General features: G+C 44.3%; 1 protein-coding gene across 7 annotated transcripts in view; it reads left to right on the top strand.

Moving 5' to 3' along the window:
- The first annotated feature begins 86 nt into the window (after positions 1 to 86).
- Positions 87 to 15333, top strand: part of crebbpa (CREB binding protein a) — a 43434-nt gene continuing 28187 nt past the window's right edge. For 5 of the 7 annotated variants that reach the window (XM_060048036.1, XM_060048038.1, XM_060048037.1 and 2 more), the window contains exons 1-2: positions 87 to 1012; positions 6799 to 7499. In XM_060048036.1, coding sequence (XP_059904019.1) covers positions 925 to 1012; positions 6799 to 7499 — 789 coding nt within the window. In that variant the 5' untranslated portion in view covers positions 87 to 924. The remainder of the gene's footprint in view (positions 1013 to 6798; positions 7500 to 15333) is intronic. The other 2 variants (XM_060048035.1, XM_060048039.1) reach the window with 2 other exon arrangements.

Below are 15333 nucleotides of genomic sequence, written 5' to 3'. Positions count from 1 at the left end.
ATCGCCCCTAGTGGCGATCTAACGCGAGGGCTCCACATAGGGCGTGATTGCGCGACCCCTCCCCCTCCACAGTCTATCTGGAAAAGGAAAAAAAACTTTTTTGTATCGAAGGAATCAACAGCCGCCATCTTGTCGTGGCTAGGAATTGGGAATTCGGTCGGACAGTATTAAAAAAATATTGCAATAAACATCCTTATCGGGCTATGACAATAGCCCTCTCCCGAAAACGTTATTTGACCATCGTCTCGGATATATGTTTTTTTTCGACAAACCAAAATAGGAGCGGTCGGGTCGGACTGAGAAGCCCGTATATCTGATTTCCCCTTCAGAGTGCGGCGCTTTACCTCCTCTCCGTGCCGAGCAGCATTGTTTACCGCGAGGACGCAGATAGCAGACGGGGACTTTAGGACTATTTTTTTATTTATAATATATTATTTGAATGCATTATTGCATTTGATTTGGTCTCGCACCATTTTTTTTGCATGCAGGAATTTGACGTCACACAAAATGGGCTCTTTGAAGATCTAAAAACAACGAGTCGCAGCGCAACCACCACCTATGTTAACTTGCATACCTGTGTGAAAAGTTTGCGCTCGGTTCTTTTCATGGCACACACTGTGTTTCAGGGTATTTAAGGGCAATTATGTGGGTGTTGGGAGTTGGATTATCATGGGGTGAATGGCGGTGGCGAAGCGGGGCGCTATTGCATCTCTTTTGAAGACGCTAGATTCACCGCAAGGAGAGCTAACGCTAACTTCGCTAGTAGCAGGCAATTAGCTAGCTATTAGCTGGTTGGCTAGTGCTAGCACGCTAACGGCTTGCTAATGTGCTAACCAAGAAGGTGCAAGGGGGGGTCGAAAGAACCAACTTTTCCTGTCGTTAAGACCACTTGACACTCATAGCAACCCGAAAGAGATCGCGACCATGGCGGAGAACCTGCTGGACGTCGGACCACCCCACTCCAAGAGACCCAAGCTGAGTTCACCTGCGCTCCTAGCGTCGGATGGACCAGGTAAGGCCCAGAGCTGTCACAAATGGTAAACACTGACGCCGTGAGATGTCAGTGAATTACAATTATAACCCAACGGTTGTGGAAGATGCTAGAGACGTTTATGTGAGGTGCTATGAGGTTTTTTGGGGTCCGTGCTCCGCTTCCAGCGATGCGCTTTTATTACGTTCCGAGCCATCGTGTGCAACTTTGTCCAACATTTTCTAGGCATATGTAATCATCGTTTGTAATTAGGGAGGTTGTGTTATTCCGCTGCAAACTGTTTTAGTGCAATCAGGACGAGGGGTTCTACCCAAAATGCTAACCACTTATTATCCTTGCAGCCCTTAGTATGACTGTCCATTACTGAAAACCCCCTGCTGGAAAACAAGGTCCAATTCTAATTATTCTGTGGTTGATGCATCAAATTAAGCGATTTATTTTCATTGGAAAGCAGTTCCAATGAACATCTATATTAGTCTTTGTGCTTCAAGGTAATTTGGTATATGTTGTTGTTGAGGAGAGACAGAATGTGGTATGAGATCAGATAGCTTGTATCAAGAGGACTAACTGAACCGGTATGTGTGAAACCCTTTTAAACACGTTACACTACTGAAATCTCGAGTTGACATGAAATCCTACATGGTCTAATGTTAGCATCATTTTGTGTTCACTTCGATAGTTGATGCATTGGTCTCTTGTCTTTAGCAAAAATAAACTGAAGAGGGTACACGTCTTACAATGCTTTAAAAATAATATAGGAAGGAATCTGGACCCTGGTAACTCATATTCAACCCTAATTTGGGCATAAACATATCACACATTTCTCTACCACATCCTATATTCATGACCACAGATCCTGTTCAGTTGCGACGTTAAGATATTTCACTGGATTTTGTGTTCGACCTAATGGACATACCCTGGATCTAGTTCTGTTATGCATTACCCTGTCCCAAAAGAAAGGTATGCAAGGAAATACACTTCGCGTGAGAAACATTAATTGACTCAACATTTAACCCACTAGTAAGTCCGCCCAAAGTGCTGTCATTTATGCTATTGCTAAACCAGCTTATTATGCCAGTGACTGTGCAACTTTTAAAATGTGGGGATTTCCATATTTTGATCCATGATTATGTATTATCATTATTTTGATAATCATGTTCCACACTTTGATGTGGTTAATCAATTTGAGGTATTTGCTGACATATCACAGAGACCAACAGTCGCATGCTGTGGGTCTGACAGAATCACAGGCACACTTCCCATCCTCAACCTCAGTAGTATTGCAGTCTGTGCTGTGTCCAAACCAAATGGATATGAACTCTGCTCTACCACACTGTAAATGGATGGAAGGCAAAAGCATCTCCATCATATGTGGCTTATAAGACCAGGTTATCCAAGTATCAAACCTTGTGCTCGATTCTGCTATTTCTCTGCCACTTTAACGTGGAGCATAGGGGTTCCTATTGACGATGCTAGCCATAGTCAAAAGTCATAATTGGCAGCATTTATTGTCTGACAGATCATGTGCACCCGTCAGCAGGGTTGAGCGGCGTTGACCGATGATATTATCAGTTGGAAGAATCGGCGGAGTGCTCGTATATTTGTAATCGTCTCACTTGACTCGTCAAACGTTGATACAAATATTTCTCAAAGGTATACATGAAAACCTTCTGATTCCATTTTTACATTAGTCTCTAAAATAAATTGCATTGCGAATACAATTCGTTCACTTCTCCGGCTCTGTCCTGCTCATCCTTAGCCTCTGCCCCGTGGGCTAATCTGGAGCCAGCGGAGCTATGAGCTCAAACAGGTATTGTTGTGGACCTACTCCATCCTGTGCTTCGGGGACAGATGAAAGAGATAGCGGGGGTGAGAAATTCTCCACCTCCAAAAGAGGCTTCTGTAGTCAGAGTATTTAGTCTCTGTCGCTCCCCGGGACAGTGCTCATAATGGTACAGCTGATACTATGATGCTCATCCACGAGTAGGCTACTAGATTGCAAGCCAAGCAAAGTCAAACCTGTCACAAAGTTGCCGTGGGCCGTTACCATGGGAATAACAACTCAGTCTCAATGACACCCCTCCACCCACCTTCTCGCAAATAATGGAACTCTGAGCCCAAAACACATTTTTTACTATTCCCCAGTGTCCTGATTCCAGCTGAAACTGTTGGTTAACTGGCTCTTTAATCATCCAATTTTCACATTGTGATTACTTTGGCACATGCAGTTGTGTGTCTGGCATGCATCGTTCCTAAATATAATAGAATAATGGATGAACAGGTAAACAATAGATTAAACCCCTAGAGATTTGATAAAAAAAATAGGAATGCTGTGACGTAAATCCGAGGATATTTATCCATGACTCCATACAATTTAGCCAAATAATAAAATTTTAGTATCTGTATAATTGAACTAAAGGCTATTGAGAAATCGTCATTGTTGTTGAGGTATTGATACATATTATACATTGAAAAAGTAAGTAGTCCTTTGCCACTTTAAGTTAAAACATAGGCAGTAAAGCAAATGTGTAAATTGATGACTGCGTGATCATAGAATGGTCTTTTATTTTCATCCGGCTCGATTAAAAAGCAGTTTGAAATTGACCCAGCGTAGCCAATTCACAACAAAAGCAGCAGTCACAACAACGGAGATTTACGAGTAACGCAGCACATGGCGGGGGCAGCACATGGCGGGGGCACCACATGTCCACAGTGATCCATCACCAAGCGGTCCCGCCCCCGCCTCTTCAGGCCCAAGGGCTACCCAGGTGCCGCCGCGATGAAACTGCTCCTGTGGGACGCTGCTTTGCACGGCTATCAGCAGTAAATTGCTGCAAACAATGAAGTTTGGGTGCTCTCCGTGGCAACAGTCTTGCATGATGGTTTTTGTTTACTATTATCCGGCCCCGGACGTTTGGCTCCCGTCTCATGCAATGGGGCCCTGGCTTGGGTGCCGTCGCACCGCATGCAGTTGCTGTGTACATCTGCTGTTGTTTAGGAATCGCTAAAGATGGATTCCAGTTTCCTCATCTATTACAATTTTAGATTTATGTTTGGGCCAATATATTTGTTTTACACCCCCTAAGAAGATAAAACGTTACATGGGTCCATGTGTATGCTTATTATGCACACACATGGACCCATCTGGCACCTTTGCAGGATCTGCCCCTCTATCCATTGCCTAATAAAACAATGAAGTCTGTCTCTTTTGCTGTCCTTCTGTTTCTGTTCCGTCTCATTAATCTTCAACATTGGCAGTTGGAAAAAATTTCAGCTTTGATGAAAGGACCTGAAAAACTTGAGGTTCATGAGGTGGTCATTGGGTTTTGACTTGTTCCCATGGGGTTTCCTTTCCACTTTCAAAATATGGTGATGCCTTTTGCTGGACACTGATGCAAAAATCAATGTTATGTAATAAATCCACATTCAGAAACATGTTTTATCGGAGGGTGGTGGCAAGTGCTCGCCAGGGGTAGGCCAACGTCGATCTGATGTGGTGCAAACCCATCACCCATTTTGTTAAACATCATGTCATGTTTTGCACTGGCGCAAAAGTAAAACGCATTCACAGGAAGTGAATTCAGGCTGGTAGTAAGATGGCGAAATGAATAAACAGTGCTAAATGGTTTTCTTGACCTCCTGCCGTAGTGCCATGTGAATGTGCTAGCCTTAAAGCAGACTTTCCACACCTGTCCCTCTTTGGTCACAGATTCGGCCTCAGGGGTGGCACGACCGACAGCTGCAGTCTGGACCACTACTAGGTCCGCTTAAAGCTGCTGCCATGCCTATTTTTAGCTTCCTACTCCCAGACTAGAGCCACTGGGGATGGGGACGGGAAAAGACGGTAGATAAGTGAACTGAGGCCTCTGGGATGGGTGGCTAGGGAAATGAAGGCACAGAGGCAAGAGGGAGGAGTGTGTGACGTCTGTAGTGCGAGTTGTGCTCCCTCCTTCTGTTATTCTGATATTTTCAGTGCTAGCGCCCCCTGGACGAGCAGAGAACCTCAAAGATAAAACTCAGGCAGTCCGTGTTTAAGCTTTTTTTAAAATGGCTTTTCTTGGAAGAAGGTTGACCAACTGAAGTGGGCGAAGGTACGATGGCTTGGCGGGTCAACTGGGGCCTCTGACGGAGCCCCTAGTTGCGTGATGCCAGGGGAAGTGGCATAGGGGGGGGCAGTCCAAGCATGGAGCTTGTGTTTACTTCAGTGAGCATGGGGGAACTAAACGCCTCATTGCGAAGCCTCTGTCCGGCCAAACGCGAACGTAGACAATCAACGGCAACTGATGGCACGCATGTGAGGCTGCTTAAATCTCCTGCACTGGTCCAGTTATAGCCTTCTGCGACCACTGGGCTGGCAAGTGCTATACTAAATAATAGATAATTCCTTAAACGTTTTACTCTTTCATGATTCACCATATCAAGCTGGAGGATTATTACATCTTAAGATCATGCCACGGCTTAGGCTGGGGCTGCACTCCATGTTTGACTGCGAAACATTCCGTCTTCACGACTTTACGTCAAGTTCACCTGGGAACGGGGAGGTGAGGCCGAGATTGAATAGATATAGCGAGAAGTTTGTATGACTCAGTCATAGTTCCCCAAACACTAATTTGCTATCTTTGGGCGTAGTGGTTTGCATTTCCCCACGTGTCTTAACAAGTTGCTGATTCACACACTGATTGCCATTTTAATTATGTTGTAATGTGATTCAGAAATGAATACGTCTATTTCTGCTCGGCTGTGTGCTGCCAGACAATTGACACTCCCATGTGCACATCTATACCCATTCAGCCGCTGCCTGTCAATGTTGACATGCTAATCACTTTGGTTTCGTACATTATGCTCACACTTCCTCATGGGTGTTTCTATGACACAGATTCTGATTTTTGTCTCTATCAGGGCTCCGTGGGGATAGACCTAGGGAACAGTGGTGCTGATGCCGTAGTGACGGGGCGAGTGGATAGAGACAATTAAGAAATCTCTGCCTTTAAATTTGAACGGTCGAGTCATTGTTCGATACTTTGCTGTGTTGAAGGCAAGCAGGTTTTCGTAGTATAATGTTTGCTCGATCTGCATGATAATCACAGAATAAAAAAGGATGGAGGCCTAAGATAAGGGAAAATCATTACATGTGAATCATGGAACTGATAAATTGATAACGAAAGACAAATGCTTGACAAGATGTGTTTGAATGTGAATGTGCTGCGTGTTAAAATTGCACATATTGCGCATCTTGTTTTGTATGCAATCTATTGTAAGTAACACAAGGATGTACATCGACCTAATCAAATAAGAACTTTTGATCTATTATTGATCTATTCTCTGAGCCAAAATATTGTTTTTTGCGTTTAGTAGTGTATTACTAGTAGGGGTTTAGTAGTAATAATGATTTATTGTACATGCAGGAGAGGTGAGCGTGAATGATCATAATCTAAAGCCGGGTGCATCAAACAATGATATTAGGCAACTTTCAAAGTTCTAATAGTCATGCAGGTAACTTTTTAGATATGACATTTGTTGTCAATATCGTTACCTTTACCTCATATGCCAACATAGATGATCGATATGATACATTTACATCATCCCATCATGAAGTCAAGTTTGCTCTTTTTTTGTTTTGTTTTGAAATGCAGCACCGATTTTGGTCTCGGAATTAGCCTAAGGCTTCAATCAGTAACATGAACACAGATCATTTTCTATTAAGGACCAGCATTGTGGGGCTCTGTGGTATTAACCAACTTTTTGTTTTCTCTTTCCCTGTTCTCTAACTCTCCCCTGCCCCCTCATTCTACGTCTTTCTCCGCCAGTAGATTTGGGTTCTTTGTCCTGGGATGATCTCGAGAACGACCTTCCAGACGAGTTGATCCCTAACGGAGGAGACCCAGGCCCGATGGGGGTCCTCCTCCCCAACGGAGGTACTGGTGGAGCCACAGCCTCCATCGTCCCAGACGCCGCGGCAAAACACAAACAGCTTTCTGAGCTCCTTCGTGCCGGGAGCTCCTCCGGCCTCACGGCTGCAGGGCTGAACTCACCTGGGCCCCAGCCCGGAGGAATTGGAGTACAACGGACTACTACCCTGGGAAAGAACCCCTTGGGCCAGGGCTCCCAGAACACCCATTCGTCTCCCCAGGCCCAGAAGGCAGGCACGCCAACGGGAGTAGCGGGCCAAAACAATGGCGGCAACAACACAGGGACCATTGGCCTGAACTCATCCGGTTTCACCCAGGTCATGATGAACAATAACCAAGGCCACGCAGGACTCCTGGCCCAGGGAGGGCAAGCCCAGCCCGGACAGGTGATGAATGGAGGCCTGGGGGCTGGAGCCGGCCGTGGCCGGGGCGCTGGAGTAGCAGGCATGCAGTTTCAGGGACAGACCATGGGGGGAGCACCGGGTTCCGCTGCAGCGGCCAGCGTCTCCGCGTTGGCAGAGACCCTTTCCCAGGGAGGACAGCAAATGGGAACTCAGGCCAACCTAAATGCATCCCAACAGGCGGGCAATAGGAACAAGGTATACCTCACTTCCATGCACGTGCTCTGCCATGTCATTGCCGACACATTTTGGTTGCATTTTTGTAGCCAGAAGAGGGGTTGGGTGGTGTGGATGTTTTAGTATTTTGTAACTGTGCATTGATTTAGTGGATGTGTTAAACCTGCATGGTGCTAGGATAGTTTTTGGACTTTGCAGCTCTTAATGACCCAATTAACGAGTACAGAGATGTGCTGTGGCCAACAATAAAACAACCTTACTTTTATTTTAATTTGTTGGTATTTGACGAAGCGACCTGCCAAAGATTGCTGTCTTTGTCATGCACATAATAACCCTATCCCTGTTTGGTTTAAGGTTGCTCATGGAGGGTTTGCATGAGTTTTTTCCCACCAGTTATCTCCTTAGATGTTGGTTTTTTTCTGATCAGCCAAATGCACTGCTTGAGATTGGCTGCTCAAGCAATGCTATGGGGCGCAGCAACATTGCCTTAAACCATGAGCTAGAGCAACCAATTAACTGTATGGGGAGGAGCTACTATCCTTCAAAACAAACATGTTGTGAAACTTGGGAATGTGTACGCAGATGTGCTCATTTAAAGCATTTAGAGGTTCAACCACCACCGTAGAAGAAGTAATTACATTTGGAAAAAAAGAAACCATTGCTAAAGTTTTCATGGTGGAAAACATGGAACACTGATAATTGCATTTTTTTCTGATTGGCCGATACACTTGGACAAGCGATGTATCATTCAGGCTCTAGTTAGGGATGTCAACGGTTAACCGTTAACCGGCTAGCCGGCGAGAATTTTTTTGACCGGTTACGCATGTTGGTTTCTAGGTTAATTTGCATTTGTTACACGGGTCTTCTCAATGCCGTGGAACACTCCGTTCACTACTTGCATCGGTGAATTATATTTGATAATTCACCGTTGCTAAGTATTATTGACCGCTGTCAAGGAAAACAAAGGATTTTTTGCCTCCAATGACGTCTTTGGTATCACTCCGTAATAGTGGTGCAACGGTTCACGGGTTACCCGTGATCCGTACGGATCAACCCTCACGGTTCGGGACGCAAGTGATCCTCGGATCGGCTGATAAAAAAACAAAGTTGTGCGTTCACGTGATCAGCGCATGTTTAAAGGAAAATTCCGGTAATAACAACATCATCAAATATCGTAGCGAAATACAGTTTCTGTTGTGTTTTATTTTGCGTTCCGTAAATCCCATTGAACCGGAACCGGACATGTTTATGTTTGGTTGTAGTCTTTTCGCTCGGTTCTCCGTATCAACAGTAGGGCTAGAACTGAGCGAAAAGACTACAACCAACCGCCCTTGCAATGAGCAAAGAGTCTTAGAAAACACGACAGAAACTGTATTTCGCTACCATACTTGATGGAAAAAAAAAAAAAGATGAGGATGTCTGCATTGCCTTGGGAGAGTGTAGACTCTAAACTGTCCCCAGGCAATGCAGACATCCTGAATTGTAATTCCAGGGTTAGGGATTATCTACTATCCATGTTAAAAAGAAGGAGTTGTTGATCCGAAAATGATCCGACCCGTGACTCAAAAACCGTGACACGATCCGAACCATGAGTTTTGTGATCCGTTGCACCCCTACTCCGTAAGTAGTCCGGTAACTTGTCAACTCCAGCATCTTCGGTTGCTAAGCGATGTCAACGTCTTTGGCAGGCTATTTCTATGCTGATCAACACTACGAATGCTGGTAACAAATACATTTGAAAAAGACGTTATAAGTAATTTTTTCGTTTTGGCAAGTAGCCGTTTAATAAGCGGGATAATGTATAGAACGTTGTCAGTCATTATCGCAAATAAGCCCGGACAGGGGCTTATGTTATAAGGGGTGAAGCAATAATGACCGGGGTTCTATACATTATCATTACATTAACATACACGTTGCATATACACGGCTTCACATTTTACATTAAAATGTCAGCACCTCTAAATGGACAGCCCTTCGAAATGCAGTGCCAAAGCTCATTGAGTTATTGGAGCGTTGAACTTGAATTTCACATAATTTTGCGTTTTTTTTGTATATCGAAAGCAAAATTAACCGAAACTGACATCCCTACTTTCAAATAGCACATTTTAATCTGATCGGTTAACCGGCTCGGTGGTCAGTCAAGAATATTTTACATTTTCGCCATCCCGAGCGCTAGTATTAATAATTGACTGGCTCTTGGCCGTTTATGTTTGCGTTAGTCACATGCTTTAACTTATTAAGTCTTCACAGCCTCACTCATGCAATGTTTACTGGCTGGCAGTTGTTCGTGGAGTTCCCCTGCGTTCGAGAAATTATACAGTAATTCCTGCCAGGTACGCCCAACATCAAAGCTGAAAGTGAAACTGAGAGCATCATAATGCTGCTTTGTGGTTGAACATAAAGAATGTGTGGTGGCATGCGAAAAAGATCTTTGAGATACCACTTTAAGTAAGACGGATATTGTATATTTAACAGGTATTCACACTCCGAATAACTGCTATCTGACTCGGAGAACGCTATGACCGGTTATTATGTTTGTGCTAGTCACATGCTTTAACCTATCATAGTCTTCCCAGCTTCACTCGTTGTGGAAACTTGCATAGTTTAGTGCACCAATGTTTACTGGCTGGCAGTTGTCAGTGGCGTTCCCCTGCGTTTGAGAAGTTGTACAGTAATTCTGCCAGGTACGCCCAACATCAAAACTGAAAGTGAAAGTGAGAGCATCATAATGCTGCTTTGTGTTTTGTATATTTGAAGAATGTGTGGTGGCATAGGAAACAGATCTTCGAGATACAACTTTAGGTTAGAGAGATATTGTATATTTAACAGATATTCACACTCCGAATTACAGCTTTCTGACTCAGAGAACGCTATGACCGGTTATGAGTCCCACTGTGTCTAGAAGTACATACCTGCTGAGGAGACGGGGCTTCCGAGCGAAGCTGTCGTGCAACAGCACATCTCTATATAGACCCGTCGCTTGGTGATATTTGTTCACAATGGGCAAAATACCCTGTCCTAAACAGCACCTCGGCTAAAGCGCAATTCAAACGAAATGGTCTTGCCTTTCCTCGTGTAATTTTCGATAAATATATACAGGGTTCTCCACAAACAATGTTATGGTTGCGATGCTTCACCTTCTAACATTTACAATAATGCTGTCTCTACAAAGACACTCCCTTTTTTGAAACTGTCAATTGGATAATCACGGTTTTATTAGAATAATGCTTCAAAAGAAAGATAGAACAACACGTAAGCCGTCTGTCGCGTATTAGAAAGGACAAACCCGTCGGAAGATTCGATTTTAGGTATTTTTGTGTGTTAGTGTAATGAGTTGGAACGGATGGCGCTGCTATGCGTGTCAGGTTTTGAGGCTAAAAAGGTGGTTTGTACAATTATTGTGCAAAGTGTCAATGATGCGCTTTTAAAAAAAATGCGAGTAAACTATTCTGGATGATTACAATTTAAAATTACAATTTAATCGTAGTTGGAGGAAATTGCCCACCTAGCATCCTTTTATTATAAGTAGGTAGATCTTTTTGATATGGGAGGAGGAGAGTGGAGAGCTGGTTCGTGAACAGATGTCGAGGTCGCTGGTGGTAAAAATAGAAAGACCCCTTATGCAATATGAACATTTTATAACTTGCGTAAAGGGTATGAGTCTGTTCAAAAGAATGAACACCGATAGAAGGTACGTGACAAAGGACATGCCAATACTGCAACAAAGCAACTCATAAAGGGGTGCGACCAAAGTTGCTAAGGCCTGGAGCCATCTCGTTATACAACGGTGAATGGGATCCTGTTTAATGTGGTTTGAAGCGTCCTAGATTGACTGATTTGGAAAAACAGAATTAATTGGTGGTTGACAATCGTGTGCAGGAATGAACTGCACATGTGCAAATGCTGTTCCAGGGAAGTTTCAGATTGTGCATAATGGCCCTCCCCAGTGCCAACAATTTACTCCGGGCTCTCTGTGCAATCATGAATCATGTTTCTCTGAAAAGACATGCGCCATGTTGTTCAGATGGTTAAGTGTGTTGTAGGCATGGCTGGCTCCTTCTCTTTTGTTCGGCCTGTGATACATTCCACCCTTGGCGGTGCCATTGGCAGGCAGGGCTTGTGTGTGTGTGTGTGTGTGTGTGTGTGTGTGTGTGTGTGCGCGCGCCAAAAGGGTTCCTTTACTCAAGCCTGCCATCACAGTGGTTGCATAGCCTATCGGTAACAAAACGATTCATTTTGTGCGCGGGCGCGTGTCAGACAGGCTTCTACCACCACACACTGATAAACAGAAGATAAACAAACTTCTCTGCGAGAGACTGCCGCAGGAAAGTGTGTGAAAGAGGAAGCCAGTGTCTGTTTGGGTGTGTGGTAATGCTAAACCAGCCCCCATGTAATTATTATGTCACCAAAAACCACAGGATGAACAGCTTTGTTCCGGGCCGTGAGTCTCAAGCCATAGAGCTTTTGAGTGTAGGATGTAAGTCTTTTCCGCCCGCATGTGTGACAAAGTGAGTGTGGCTGTGGGTGTCGCGCTTCTTTTGATTCTTGTGTGCAAAAGAGCGAGTGAAAATAACTAGGTTTCCTCTCTCTTGTGTGATCCTTGTGTGGCTTGCTTGCAGGCTCCTTGGCACGTCTGGTACTCTTGGAAAGCTTTTGATTGTAAAGGTCTTTTATCAGAGGATGACGAGGCATGCCGACAGCCAGAAATGGCTCAATAATTCAGTTGAATGTATTTGGCTCCTCTCTTTCTCTTTCTCTCTCCCCCCTCCTCTTGTCTGGTGTGTCGGTAAGGTGATGAGAGAATCGCTGGAACAGTGCCCCCTCACTCTGCTGGGAGAGCAGGGGGCTGAAAGACGGAGGGGCTTGGCGTAGGTGTGCACTCTCTGGGGCTGTGCTGAAGGGCTGCCAACGCGCGTGTCTGTCGCAGACGGGGCGTTTATTATCGGTGTTGGGAAGGTGTCAAAGGCCCGAGGTGTGGGAGTTTGCCTGTTTGGTCTGACGAGGCCAAGTCTCCCGTTGTCTGCCAGGAGCTTGAGGGTTCAGGAAGCAAGAGCAGACTCTGTTGGCGTGGATGGTTCAATGGGCCAGTGGATTCCCGCTGACTCCCTGTTAGGGCTTTGACTTTTGCCCAAAAATCATATTCAAAGTTCGTTTGTTCATTAATATTAATATTCAAATATTTATTGATAATATTTTGACCATTAAATGCCTTCAGTAAGACCTGGATTGGGCTTCGCGAGGTTTGTTTACTGCGTTGCTATGGTTACCGGTCTTGCGTGTTCCAACGGTTTATTAGGTTACTAATAAATCGCTGTCTAATCAATACTTCATTCACTGCCTCTTCCGTGGACATTACAATGTTATGAATGGACTGCGTCGGGTTCTCCGACGTCTCTCCCTCTTGGCCTGCCCATAACAGGTTTGAATATTAAGGGCTGCCTAATATTCGTTCGAATTTTGATTTATTTTTTGATATTCGAATTATATTCGAATAACGAAGTTCGGAGTCAAAGCCCTACTGTGTGGCCTTAGTATTTAGGTCTTTAGTCAACCAGATACAGTCTGGTGTCGACTGAAACTCAACCAGCTCTACGACCAATCGATTGGTCGATGGGGGGGGCAAAGGTTAGCAGAAAAAGATCTGCATGTCATCTCTAGATAAACTTATGCCTCGTTTCCAACGAGCGGTACGATGCGGCTCGGGGCGGGAAAGCTCGGTTGCGCTAAATCTGGCTCGCGTTTCCATGCGTTTGGCGATAGCTGCGGCAGCTACGCATGTGATATCATAGTAGAGCAACACAGTGTAGCCTGCTGATAAATTCAATGAAAAAGGAGAATGCGACACATTAAAAACAAAGGCCAACAACGGGGGACGCCCAAGAAGGGCGGCAACGTTTTGATAATAGGCACGGCTCCGCGCGCTCATTTTGGAAACGGCAATATATGCGAACCGCACCGAACTGCAGCGCACCGCTCAGATACAATGCATTAGTCTGCCACAGTGCGTTCTACTCTATCTGCTTGCCTAAACAACACCTTAAGGCCGATATATGCTCTGTTTTAGACGTAACGCGTAAGCACGTAAGATAACCTAAACTTAGCTACTGCTACTCTCGTCGAAAATACTGGAAGTGCATAAATATAAACAAGCCAGCGATTTCCACTTCCACGCCCACAGATTCGTTCGTTGCTCCCCCTACTGTTCTGGCGGAGAATCCCCTTGCAACACGCGCAATCCTTAAGGAACCTCAGGGAACCGTAAATCAAAACTTGTCTAAAACAAGTCCCTTGTGTAAATTACATGCTTACGTCTCTGCGTCTAGAACGACCCTCGTTCTCGACAGAATCTTCGATGCATCGCGATTCTGTCGAGAACGATTCTGTCTAGAACGATTCTGTCTAGATGCAGATAAATGAACTTCAGTGTGTATTGGCCAATCAGATTTGTCTTAACATGATTGCGATTCAGCCTACGCATAGCATGCACACAAACTCACAGCCAGACACAAGAACACCTTCTAATTCAAGAGCAGCTTTTTCTTTAATGACATAGAAAAGAAAGATTAGAAATAATATAAAACTGAACCCTATTTTTCGACATACTGCCATATTGTGTTGTAATGCAAGCTGCATTGAATATTGCATTGTTCATACAAAGTTTGTGACGAGCTTTTTCTCTAATAAAATATTGGATAAGTTAATTAATCTGTTGATGTCGTTAATGATCATCACAGAAGTAGGAAGTGATTAGCAAACTCTGAGGAACAACTCCGATGTATATATTTTTGAAAATCACACATGGAAATGTACATTCTTTGCATCGATAATCGTTTTAGAATCGAATCGTTGACCTCATAATCGGAATCGAATCGTGAGGTGCCAAGGGATTCCCACCCCTAGTACGACGCACGTCGGACGCACGTTTTTTTTTTCTGGATTTACTATAATGGGTCCCAATAGATGGCACCGTCGTTCGAGCCAATTCTGTGTTCACACTCAAAGCCTATCAAGCATTAAACACCCAAATTAACGGAGAATCGCAGACAATGTGAAAAAAACTAAACATATCCTTTACGATTTTAGATGATATGTGTTGTTTAAGTTAATTTGGAGCCCAGTAAATGTCCAGTAAATTGCGACTAGCTGGCCTCCTTATGGGCGAGTTCAAAGTTGTGATTGGATCTCCCGTGTAATACTCTATCAAACCATATATTTATTTAAACTAACTACGGCGCCTTGGATATTATTCTTATTCATAATTAATGTAATTTCCAACACAACGTAGCCTATCACTCAAAAATGAAATGCATCGGTCTGCATATGCGCCTCCCGCCCCTCAAAATAATGGATTAGGAGACACAATGAGAAGTTGGTCAAACAAGTGCATATCGACCAACCCATCGATCAACCGACCAGAACTTGACAGCACTACTTGTTTGTTGGAGCCACTTCGCTGTTGGCAGTTTTTCCATGTTCCATGTTCATTCAAGTGGCTGTCTGCGTGTTTGTATCGGAATTGGAGAGCTCAGTTTGCTATTGATCTCCCTTTTTATTTATGTTTTTCCACATGCCATGGGGTTAGGCAAGCTGTCAACCGCGAGGCTCACTAGGGAGTTGTCTCTTTACAGTTGTTTCAAATGTTTGTGAGGTTTATTTTACAATAGTCAAAACATGGGTGAAGGATCAACCTCCTCCATACAAAGAATGAAGACTCACCGCTTAATGCTGGAGGCCTGAATCCGCCTCGGTGCTGGGTTCTGTGACTTGCACAGATTTGTATTAATTCCCCTCAGCAGACAATTCCCACACATAAGCTGTTAGTTGAAGCTCCACAGAGAGCAGCGTTTCGTTCTCC

Source organism: Gadus macrocephalus, chromosome 3 (assembly GCF_031168955.1).
Source record: "Gadus macrocephalus chromosome 3, ASM3116895v1".
Classification (NCBI taxonomy): domain Eukaryota; kingdom Metazoa; phylum Chordata; class Actinopteri; order Gadiformes; family Gadidae; genus Gadus; species Gadus macrocephalus.
Note: the sequence above shows the minus strand (reverse complement) of the source record. Positions and strands in the feature narration are given on the sequence as shown.